The sequence below is a fragment of the Elephantulus edwardii genome, unplaced genomic scaffold (assembly GCF_000299155.1).
Source record: "Elephantulus edwardii isolate Elephantulus edwardi_28Jun2011 unplaced genomic scaffold, EleEdw1.0 scaffold00075, whole genome shotgun sequence".
Taxonomy (NCBI): domain Eukaryota; kingdom Metazoa; phylum Chordata; class Mammalia; order Macroscelidea; family Macroscelididae; genus Elephantulus; species Elephantulus edwardii.
This window is the reverse complement of record NW_006399825.1, coordinates 8,445,801-8,458,640: the sequence shown is the minus strand read 5'-3', so window position 1 is coordinate 8,458,640 and position 12,840 is coordinate 8,445,801. Positions and strand designations below refer to the sequence as shown.

The following is a 12,840-nucleotide window of genomic DNA, read 5'->3' as shown; positions in this document are numbered from 1 at the left end:
CAGGGAGAAAAGTGCAACAGTGAATGAATGGAAATTCAAAGTCTCTGCAAACTTTCATTAATAGTAAAAAAAAGTCCCAAAATGATTTAGCTCTGAAAAATCAGCCACTGAAAATTCTATGGGGCATACTTTGACAGATATGTTGCTATTGTTGTTGCTTGTGCCACCGCGTCAACATGGGGTTTCCAAAAATTGGGGTCAATGCAATAGTAACCGGTTAAGAATATGGTGGTTATTTTTAGGAAATACTGAAATGGAATTAGGATGTTATTATGAGTCGTAGGTGACTCCTTGGTACAAAACAACAACAACTTGGAGGTCAGTGTCATGAAGTCTGCAATTTCATTTATAAGAGTTAAAAAAAAAATTAAAGAAAAAAAAAGAGTTCATAAAAAAAAATACTACACATGGACAAAGCAAACATAACAAAATAGGAACTGTAGAATCTGGGTCATAGATATGTGGGTGAGTGCCATACTATTCTTTCAGCTGATCTCAAAATTCTAATACTAGTTGAAGGCATACTTACGAGCATTCCTCAAAGACTTTCACTCTTTCACAGCCCTCAGGAGGTTCCCTTTTGAACATGTAACTGTTGTTAGGTTTAGGAGAAGTTGCATATTTGGGCAAAGGAGAATTGTTTCCATTTTCTGGGGGGGAAAAAAAAAGGACACAATAGATAATTAAGAAATACTACAACATAAATACACTATCTATACCATATGGTAATTGCTCCTGGCCTCCCTATCTCTGAACTACCTGATGGTAGAAAGTGTTTTATTCATCTCTATTACCCCAATCTCACAGGAAAATCTCATTCCTTAGGAGTCAAAACTGACTCACAGTTGATCCTCCAGCAGGTTTTCAGAGGCTATCAATTACAAAGGAGAACACTGTCTTATCAGGGAGTACCTGGTAAATTCAGTCTGCCTGATTCTAAGTTGGCAGCACACCTCTTTACTCAATAGGCCACCAGAGTTACCAAAGAGTAATCTAATTCCTGACTGGGGGGTGAGAGGGGGAGAAGAAAGCTAATTGATCTTTGTTAAGTAAATGCATTTATTAATAAGGGATGTTTATTCCTTCTTAACGTACAAAGATATATTGGTTTGATTACAGAGTTTGTATAACTGTTTTTCACACTGGATATTTCCTTTACTCACCCCTCCCTCTACTTATCAAACTGTGCAACACTATGATTACTCCCCTGCTCATCCTCATCCCTTTGCTCCTACCCTCCCCCACTTTGGATCCTCATACACATTTTACTACTTATCTCTTTCAACAATAATGGTCTTATAGATGGCCTTATGGGACTGAGTTAGTTCACTTAGCATAATGCTCTCCAATCTCTCCAAAGTTTCAAAATCATTGCTTCTGCATGCAGTGTAGTATTTCACCATGTGAATGTACCACAATTTTTCAATCCACTTGACTGTGGTTGGACATTTGGGTTGTTTCCATATTCTTGCAATGGTGTATATTCCAAGCAGTGGAACAGCTCGGTCATCTTGGTCATATGGAATTTCTATGTACTGCTTTTTGAGGAAGTGCCAAACTGCCTTCTAGAGTAGTTGTACCATTAACAATGTATAAGAGTTCCTACCTCACCACATCCTCTCCAACATTTATTATTTGCTGTCCTGTTAAACTCTGCCACTGCTATTGGAGTGAGATGGTACCTCACTGTGGTTTTGATTTGCATCTCTTATTGCCAGTGACTTTGAGCAATTTCTTCATGTGTCTGTTGGCCATCTCAATACCTTCCTCTGAAAATTCTTTCCATATCTTTTGTCCATTTTGTAGTTGTGCTAGCAGACTTTTTCTTGTCTTTGTAGGATTCTATAAACATTTTTTAGGATACTATAAACTTTTGATATGAAACCTTTGTCTGAAATGGTATTGTCAAATGTTTCTTCCCAGTCAGTAGGTTTTCTTTACACTTTGTTGGATAATGTTTTTGATGCACAAAGGAATTTAATCTTTAAGAGGTCTTATCAATTTTATCCTCTCTTGTTGTGTATTTCTGGCTGCATCTATCAGCCTTTTTATAACATGGGTTAGGCCTTCTTAGCTTGGTCCCACTTTGTCTCTTATAATCTTTTGGTTTGGGGTTTATCCTTAGGAATCTGATCCACCTTGTGTTGGTTTTTGTGTATGGTAGGAGGTGTGCATCAGGCTTCAGCTTTCTGCAGGTAGTATTCCAGTTTTTCCAGCATTATTTGTTGAAGAGGTTGTTGTTTCTCCATTTGATAGGTTTTGTTTGTCAAATATCAGCTGACTATAGATGTTGTTGTTGTTATGTGCCGTCGAGTCGTTTGTGACTCATAGCGACCTATAGTCTATGTCTGTGTATGTACAACACAGACTATAGATAGATGGATTAATTTCTGGGGTTTTTTATTCTATTCCATTGGTCTATGTGCCTGCTATTATATCAGGACCATGATGTTTTGGAAATCAGGAAGTGCTATGCTTTCCACTTCATTCTTGTTTTTCAGAAGTGCTTTACTTATTTAAGGTCTCTTTCCTCTCCAAATAAACTTGCCAATTTCCTTTTCTATCTCTCTGAAAAATCAATTTGCTACCTGTATTGGGGATGCATTAAACATGTAGACTGATTCTGATAAGATTGTCATTTTTACTATATTGAGTCTTCTTATCCATGAACAGGGAACATTTTTCCCTTTTTTTTTTTAAGTCTTTACTATGTCTCACAGAAGTGTTTTGTAGTCTTCTTTGTAAATGTCTTTTATGTCTCTAGTTAGATTTATTACTAAGTTAGATTTATTACTAAGTACCTCAATGTGTGGTTGGTTTTTGTAAATGGTACTGCTTTCTTGGCTTCCTTCTCTGAGTTCTCTTTGTTACTGTAGAGGAATTTCACTGGCTTTTGTATACTGATTTTGTATCCTGTCATTCTTCTAAATTGGTCTAGTAGCTCTAACAATTTTGGTAGTTTTGGTTTTTTTAGTCCTTGGGGTTTTCTGTATACACTATGTCATCTGCATATAGCGACAGTTTCACCATCTCTTCCAATCTGGATGCCTTTTATTTCCTTTTCATATCATATTGCCTAGCAAATACTTCCAATACAACACTGAATAGGAGTGTGTATCTCCTTTTCTTTTAGTACTGAATACTCATCTAAATCACAGCACATTGCTATTTGGCAAACACCTAAAAGACTCAAATATCACTTCCATTTTTCCTAGTCTAAGCATCTCAAATGCGTCATTGGTTTGCATAGTTTTGTACTGCTTTTCAGAATGTTGATTTCTCTGCTCCACTGCTTACAGTCTCTGCTCTAGATAGCCACAGGCTTAAGACTTCCCTTTGCTCTGGAAATTTCCCTTACTGAAAAGATCCTTCTCTGTTCTTCAGAATCTAACTCAAAAACTTTCACATTTTTTCCCCCAAATTAATCCTGAAAGAAAAAAAATCTATTTCATCTGGAGAACAACCACTTGGCCAACTGACTGGAAGAGATCTATATCTGTCCCCTTTCCAAAGAAGGGTGACCCAACTGAGTGTGGAAACTACAGAACAATCTCATTGATTTCACATGCAAGCAAGATTCTACTGAAGATTATCCAAAAATGACTGGAATAGCACATCAGCAGAGAACTGCCAGAAGTCTAGGCTGTGTTTAGAAGGGGTCGTGGTACTAGGGATATTGTTGCTGATGTTAGATGGATATTGGCTGAAAGCAGGGAGTACCAGAGGAATGTCTATCTGTGCTTCGTTGATTATGCAAAGGCGTTTGACTGTGTGGATAACAAACTGTGGCTGACTCTGAGAAGAATGGGAATCCCAGAACATTTAATCGTGCTAATGCGAAACCTATACTTGGACCAAGAGGAAGCTGTCAGAACAGAGCAGGGTAACACTGCATGGTTCAAAATTGGGAAGGGTGTATGCCAGGGATGTGCCCTATCTCCATACCTTTTCAACCTGTATGCAGAACAGATTATCCAAGAGGCTGGGCTCTATGAGGAGAAGTGTGGCGTCAGGATTGGTGGAAGGTCTATCAACAATCTGTGTTATGCAGATGACACAACCCTGCTTGCCGAAACTGAGGACCTCATGCACTTGCAGCATAGGGTCAAGGACTGCAGCCTTCACTATGGACTGAGGCTCAATGTCAAGAAGACAAAGATTCTCACCACTGGACCAATTGGCAGCGTCAGGATGGATGGCGAAGAGATTGAGATTGTTCACAGCTTCAGTTTGCTCGGCTCCACAGTCAACACTCTTGGCACCAGCAGTTCGGAAATCGAAAAGCGTATCGCAATGGGAAAGTCTGCCGTTAGGAACCTCTCTAAAGTACTCAAGAGCAACGGTGTCTCTCTGGAGACTAAGGTGCGCCTGATACAGGCCATGGTCTTTGCAACCACTTGTTATGCATTAGAGAGTTGGACAATGACTAGGGAAGATAGAAGGAGAATTGATGGAGAGGGGCATCATTCTTGGGAGGGTGGAGAGACAGCGCAGGAGGGGAAGACCCTCTATGAGGTGGATTGATTCAGTGACTGGGGTAATCGGGATGGGCGTGTCAGAGGCAATGCGATTGGCACAGTATAGAACAGGGTTTAGGGCTATTGTACATAGGATCGCTATGAATTGCAAACAACTCAATGGCACATAACAACAACAACATGATATTACTTTTTACTGTGTTTCCTCATAGTTTCTATTACTTAAAATCCTTGAACAACCTTGTGGTGCTAAATTTTTCAGTCTGTGTTAGCTAAGCTTTAGATTTCTTGATGGCAGTGGCATTGTGGTTTTTTCTTACTATAGAAATTCATAAGAGCCAGCCACTAAACTCTCCACTAAAGCTGAGTCAATCCCAACTCATAGCAATCCTACAGCACAGAGTAGAACTGCACCATAGTGTTTCAAAGGCTATAAATTTGTACCAAGGCCAACTATCACATCTTTCGCCTGTGGAGCAGCTGGTGATTTTAAATTGCTGACCCCTGGATTACTAGTTAAGCTCTTTAACCAACAAGGCTCTTTAACTAGACAGCAAACCAAAAAAACCCCCTCCCAAACCCAAAAATCTCAAACTCATTTCTATTGAGTCAGAACTGACACGTAGCTGACCCTCCAGTGGGTCTCCTAAAATTAAACATGGTTGCATACCACATTTACAGTTTGTATATATGTGTCGCAGACATGAAAGTAGAAACAAAGGGGTAGATTTTAATTGTTACATTTTATTTGACCTAGTTAGCTAAAAAAAAAAAAAAAACAAAACAACCCACACACACCAAAGTCCAAATAGTTTTCAACTGCCCATAATTTAAGTTATTCAATAAATTTTAAGCCCTCTACACTTTTTAGTGTTGCCAACTCAGAGCCATGGAGTTAAAATCTACCAGCTACTCTCTGTAAGAGAAAGATGGGCAATTTCCTTCCATGCAGTTAATTGCCTCTGAACACCTCCTGAAGAGTCAGCTTTGGGTTGGTTCTGACTCTACAGTACACAACAACACTTGCCACAGTCTTACTGGTTTAGGTGATTGGGTTTTTTTGGTTGAGTATCGTTGAGTCATAAGCAACCCACAGGTGACCCTCTAGCAAGTTTTCAGAAACAGTAAATTGTTCAGGAGTTGACTGCTCATCTTTCTCCTGTGGAACAACTGGTGGATTCAAACAGAATGCCTTAAGGTGATTACTAGTGGTCAATTAGGATGGGCAATCATAATGCTAGAACATTTAACACAGTGCATGTAGTAGGTCTACATAAATGACTAAATTCAGCTGCAGAATTAACATATAAATTCATATAGATTCTGATATTATTGTTTTCATATAAGTGCAATAACCAGAATTAGGTTAACAAAATATTGTCTTAAGAGCTCTCTAGGAGAAAGACGAGCAATCTTGTGATTCATTGCCTATGAAACCCACTGGAAAATCAGAATGAGTTGATCCTGATTTGATGGTACACAACAGCAGTAATATTGTCTAACATAGACAGGGCACAAAAGGTTTTATTTTTTAAAATTATTTTGTGTGCATGTACCGTCAAACGGATTTGACTGGTACAGGAGATTGTCCTTCCTTTTCCAGCAGAGCATCTGGTGGATTTGAACTGTGTTTCTCTGGGATTGCAGTGCAGCTTCTTGCCACTAGGCCACAAGAGCTCCGTGGCACAAAAGGTTTTAAAGATAAGAATTTTTTAAATTATTAAGCTATCATGTTCCCAGTCTATATTTTAAATTTGCATAAAATAATTATCTTTAATTTTTTTACATCAGACTTTCTTTGAATACTCATTCATAGCAAGAAAAGTCAGTTTAATCTTTGTTAATTTATCAAAATTAAAGACTCTAAAAAATAGTAACTTAAAGGCTTTGCATTCAATGAAATATTCTCTACCATTGCCATTGAATTAAAAAAAATACAAAGCTGACCCTCCAGAAAATTTTCTAAGGCTGTAAACTGCATGGGAGGAGACTGCCCATCTTTCTCCTACCAATGAAATATGTTGTTGTTAGGTGTCACTGAGTCGAGCATGACTCACAGCGACCCTACAAACAAAAAGATTTTAACCCTATTCTGTCCTGTACCATCCTCACACTTCCTGACACACAAGAGCCCATTGTAGCAGTCACCATGTCAGTCCAACTGGTTAAGGATCTTCCTCTCCTTCGCTGACCCTTCACCCTTCCCAGCATCAGGTCCCTCTCCAAGGAATAGCAACATGTCTAAAGTCTTGTCTCCAAAGAGCACTCCGGCTGCACCATCTCCAAAACTTATCTGTTTGTCCTCTTGGCCATCCATGGGATGTTAAGGTAATAAAAATTGTTGAGTAGTAAGCTGACAAAGAACAAAATGTTTTCCAGAACAAATGTTCATTTTATTTATACTAAAACAAATGTTTTCTCCCTAAATAGGAACTTGTAATTAAAACTGCTAACCAAAAAAAGTATAAATAAAAATTTATAAATCACTCAATTCAATCACTGCCTAAATTGTAATAAAAGTTTTCATTTGGACTCTAGGTTAGTTTGCTTTTTTAAAAAATTTTATGTTTTGAACACACTGCAAAGCAAATACCTGAGTGTCTTCAAGTATATGTATTCTGTAAGAAAAAGAATAATTATAAAATCAGTGGTGTTTATTATCATCTAGTCACAAATTCCTCCAGGATTGTACCTTTATCCCTAGGATCAACAAGCAGGTCATCAGCTGAACAAGGACTCTCCTCGCTACCTTCATTGGAGATGGTGAGGAACGACGTGGGGGACACTGACTGAGATCGGCTGCTGTTGTTGCTCCCCTTGTCTGCCCCACCAGGTGTCTGGGTGTCAATGCTGCGTGTGCTGCTACTTCTCTGCACAAGAGGTGGAGGTGCCCGATGACCATCTGGAATATCTTGTGGCTGTTAAAAAGGTTTTTTTTTTATTATATTAATTATGTTTATCACTGATTTTGAAATTCACCCAGAAATGCACACAATGTCAATCTCTCTCTGTACTCTCAGATACACAAATCAGAAATCCTCTCCTACTTACAAAAGGATTGAGAAACAATCTTTTGTGGTGCTCTGCTGTCTATTCTGACACCCCTACTAGACACTTAGCAGCTGGGGACAAAACACATTCTTCCCAAGGCTTGATCTGTAGAGGCACCCAGTAGCCAAATGAATAAATTACTTAAATCATTTACCATAAGCTAAATATTATGTTACAAATTACCAAGGAAAAGCAAGTAAAAAAGGAGAAATTTAGGTGTAACACTAGATTTCACATTAATAGCAAGAAAAGTTTTTTATTGTGTGAACCACTGATACTTGAAGACTGTCTCCTTGTTACTTTTCTCTTCCTGTCTACTTAACCCTAAAAGAGTTTTTAAATACTACTTTCCCAAATGAAGGAAAAGCTAAGCACAGCAATGCTAATTATAAGGGATATCAAAGGAGACAATTATTTCATCTTCTTGTAGCTCTTTTAGCAGAAGAATAATCTCTATAGACATTTGACTCATTTACTTTTACATCAAGGAAAGTTTCTCTACTATGGAGAGTGTAAAGAAATAAAGATGTGGGAACTGTGTTTTCTCTATGCTAAATTAGCCTTTTATCTTAAGAGGAGAGCATAACAATAAACAAAAAACTACTTGAAATTTAATTCCTCTTTCACTAAAGAACGGAGGCTTAGAAAAACATATTCTTCTGACATGATTTTTAAATCTAAACACAAATTCTTCTTACTGTGGCTTACTGTGAATTATGACTCATTAAGAATGATTATGAATCATTTATTCTTACATGCAGTCTAGTTAATAGAAAGGGTAAGGAGAAGACAGTTTTTAACTGTCCTTGATGATGGTATAGCCTAGCATGCCAACTAAATAGTAACTGAAAACCAAACAATAAACATGCATTCATGTTTAAAAAGTATTTTACATCATATTACACCCCCTCCACTTATCCAAAAAGTAATGAGCTAAACATTTGTTAAATGGAGCTATAGTAAATGACAAGTAAATCATTGCCTCTCTAGTGATATATAAATACATATAATAAAAAAAATCCCAATTTTAAAAAATTCCAAATTTAAGTCCAATCAGTTGCCTCTATAAGATGGAAAGAAATGAAAACTTTTTATTCACTTGCCAAGGTCAAAGATTTTTCAAAAGAGATAAATTTTCTTTCTCTCTCAACGAGAAGAAACCTAAGTAAATATGGAAAACAAAATATAAATATTGCAATAATTAGAAGAGTTTATGTTTAAAGTTTATTTTAAGAGACAAAATTCCTTACTATAAGTTGTTCTTCCTTTTCCCCAGTTTCTTTAATTATTATTTCAATCTCCTGATTCAGTCCTTCCACACTATTCCGGAACCGGGAGCCTGTTGATTTGGTGATGGGAATGACTGGAATAAGTGCACTCTTTGGAACAGGAGCCTTGAAAAAAGGGATAAGGAGGGGAGAAAAAAGATTTACCATTGCCTTTTAATTTTCTAGACTGAAGCATACTCCCAGTTGGGAAAATAACTCAGAAATAAATCAAGATGCAACTTAAGAGTTTGCATAAAAAGTGTTAAGTTACCAAATATGCTCCTTATGAAACAAAAATATGAAACATAAAATTATAAAACATAATTTTAAATCAAAATCCCAGCAATTGAGGTAGGATTTCAAAAGTCTGTTCAGATCTGTGAGAGAATGGAAAAGAAGTAAGGACAAACGATAGAAATTTTTTAAAATTAATTTTAATGAACATTTACAGAGATTTTGGATTTCCATGCATTCATTGTTACACTTTTCTTATAGAAATTATTTTAAGATCATAAATGAGCCAGACTTAAAAGTCCTCAAGTGCCACAAACTGTTTATTCCAGTAAAGAAACAAAAAATCTACTTATCAAAAAAGAAAATAAAAAATATTTTGGTGTAGAAATATATTTCTAAAGTCTAAATAAAGAGGGGCATGACTACACAAATATAAGTAACTTCTCCATGGAACTTATTCACTTAAATACTCTTCATTGTATTTGTTTTAGCAAATTTTGTTTAAGAAAGAAATTTGCCTTCTTTTTCAAAAATCTTATCACTATTTTTTAGAAATCTATCCACTGGCACAATAGTACTTAAAAAAGTACTAACTATTATATAGTTATAATGTACAGAATATTACTTGGTTTCCTAAAAAGATGCACAAATAAAATATGAAATTAAACATTAGTTATATCTGCCAAAATGCACAGTAACAATATCATAGATCAATGTGTGTATTTTCTTACTTTCTGAAGATTTAGAATTACCTGACCTCTCATTTTAGGGAAGTTTCTTTGAAGCTCTTCTCTTAATGAGGGAGGTGAGTAAGAGAAATTAGCAGAACTTCCAAGTAAGTATCACTGCTTTTGCCTTGTTCCATAACACAGAAATTCATGTCAAACTTGTATTTATTTTTTTTCTTCTTTTTTTTTCAAACTTGTATTTCTAAGAAAGAAGACTGTTCTTGAGAGTTTAATTCTTTGAGAATTTGAGAAGTACTTCAACTATAGTTTGACAATGACAGTGCCTATTGTTGAGAATGCTGCCCTCAGAGTGTAACTTTTTTTTTACTTCAAAGAAAAGCCCCTTAGTTAAGTGTTCTTTTTTCATATGACTCTTCAATAGGGGAAGAAAATAAAACAGACAAAATATAACTAGCAAAAATGCTGCATCATGATTGAAACATGTTCTCTTCCACATCTGATTGTTTCAGTCACCACTGTGTGTTCAAGTTAGCAGAAATGAGGAAGACAAAATTTGCCTTTTTTAAAAAATAAAAGAACCCCAAAAAGACAAACAAACAAACAAAAAAACCATAAAAAACTGTATTTCTAATCTGTTACTCCTGCTCATCTTTTTTTTTTTTGGCTTAAAACAATAGTTTATTATTATTGTGATGACTATAGATATATAATTTAGCACTTAAGCATTGATTTTATAAATTTCATTATCTTTTAGGTGAATGTTTACACAGCCAATTCGCTTCCCATTCAACAATTTATACATTATTTGTTCTGTGCCTGCTCATAAAAATTTTAAAAATAAGCAAAATGCAACACCAATCGTGAAAAATTAAGCAATATATATCCATGTTTATTGCTGCTTTGTTCACAATAGTAGAGAGTTGGAAACAACCCAAGTGCCCATCAGCAAACGAATGGAAAGTGAAGCTCTGGTATAGTCACACAATGCAATACTATACTTCATTCAAAAACCAGGAACTCAAACTATTATAAGAAATGGGTGACCCTGGAGGACATAATGCAGAGTGAAATATCTCAGTAACAAAAGGACAAATACTGCATAGTGCTACTGTAGTAAAACAGGACTGACATCGGGGTTGGGGGGAACCTAAGAAAAGAGGGAATAAATAACGTATACTGCATTGAAACAAATGAGGAGAGAACTGTTTAAAAGGAATATATGATTAGGTATTATTTTCAAGACAAGAGTTCAGAATAAGAGCTGCATAGTAAAGTGGTCTGTATGTATCACTGTATGAAATACCAGTATGCTTTGTAAACTCTCACACAAATATCATAATAAAAAAATTAGTAGTAAAAATTAACATATTATTGAAATGATATTTATAAAGTATCTGACTCTCTAGGACTATTTTACAAAACTCTCTATGTGGGAGAAATACTGAAGTATTTAGGCATAAAGGCTATGATGTATGCATTTTATCCTCAAAAAGTTGGAAACACATACACACCCCCATGAGAGAGAGAAATTTATCTGAGATAAAATTAAAAAAAAAAAAAAACTATGTAAAAAATTTAGCACTTAACTTTGGATTTTTCTTCTCTTTAGTTCTCTGCCTTTAATACTGTGAAGCCAATAATTTCCCTGCTTCCCATGATCACCATCAGCAAGCAAGCTAGTACTGGTTCATCTTGTGGCTGACTGGTAACATGATGGGACACGAAGAGGAAGGCCAACCCTACAGGCTAGCCATGCCTTCTAATAATAAGCATCTTCCACCCTTAATTCTAACTCCCATTTTAACTTCTAAGAAATATTACCCAAGCGTGTCAATGAAGTTGGCTCTGCCATGTCTTAGTTATCTGTACGTACATTAGGTGTTGTTATTAAGTCAACACCAGCGCACAGCGAATCTATGTACTATAGAACAAAACCTTGCCTAATCCTGTGCCATCTTTGTAATCTCCGCTTTGCTTAAAGCCATTCCTGCAGTCACTGCTTCAATCTTCTCATTGAGAGTTGTCATCTTTTCCATTCACACTCTATTCTTTCCAGCACGGTATTCTTTTCCATGGTCTAATCTCTCCTGATTATGTGGCTCAAAGCACGTGAGACAACGTCTTACTCTCTTTATTTCTAAAAACACTCTGCTGCATTTCTTCCAAGATAGAATTGCTTGTTCTTTTGCAAACCATGGTATATTCAATACTCTTCACCAATACCACAATTCAAACACCTCAATTCTTCAGTCTTTCTTATTCAATGCCCAACTTCCACATGCATATGGAACAACTGAAAATAAGGTGGTTCTGGCGTGCCTTAGTCTTTAAACTGATATCCTTGTTCTTTAGAGATCTTTGGCAGTAGATTTGCCCAGTCCAGCACAATGTCATTATATTGCCATTTATCATGTTGTTTTATTAGTTAAGCATTAATGATTTTTTCCTTATGTTGGAGTATGATCAATACTGAAGCCTACAGTCTTTGATCTTCTTCAGTAAGAGTTTCAAGTTCTCTTCACTTTCCATGAACAAGGTTGTGCCAACTGCCTATTATAACTTATAACAAAAGAAGATTATAACAAAGAAATCTAAATTTAATCCTGATGTCACAGTCATATTCATGTAATCAACTTCTGAAATTATTTGCTCAGTGTATATTCTGAATAGGTGTGATCAAAGGATATAGCCGTGATGCATACCTTTCCTGATTGTGTAAGTGCCTCCAAAACAAATAATAAGAGAAAGTGGATGATACGAATAAGTGTGTAGCGTCAAAATTGGATGAATACTCATCAACAGCATGTGTTATTTAAGTAACATAACGTTGCTTGTAAAAAATGAAGAGGATTAAAGCATTTGCTGAAAAAGACTAGACTACAAACATCAGCCTGGATTATGCATCAACCTTAAGAAAACAAAAATCCTCACAACTTGATCAATAAGCAACATCCTAATAAATGGAGAAAATATTAAAGCGGTCAATTATTTCATTTCACGAGAGCGATGCAGCGCCAGCGAGATCGATGCAGCGCGAGAACGCTGCTGCCAGACGGGAGAACGCTGCCGCCAGACGGGGTTCCACCGTGAGAGGGGCCTGGAAGAGACCCGGGAAGAACA

General features: G+C 36.3%; 1 protein-coding gene across 1 annotated transcript in view; it reads right to left on the bottom strand.

Moving 5' to 3' along the window:
* Positions 1–12,840, bottom strand: part of FAM117B (family with sequence similarity 117, member B) — a 112,642-nt gene that overhangs the window by 6,214 nt on the left and 93,588 nt on the right. The window contains exons 6-8 of the mRNA XM_006889150.1: positions 8,780–8,923; positions 7,171–7,396; positions 530–650 (exon numbers count right to left, since the gene is read on the bottom strand). Coding sequence (XP_006889212.1) covers positions 530–650; positions 7,171–7,396; positions 8,780–8,923 — 491 coding nt within the window. The remainder of the gene's footprint in view (positions 1–529; positions 651–7,170; positions 7,397–8,779; positions 8,924–12,840) is intronic.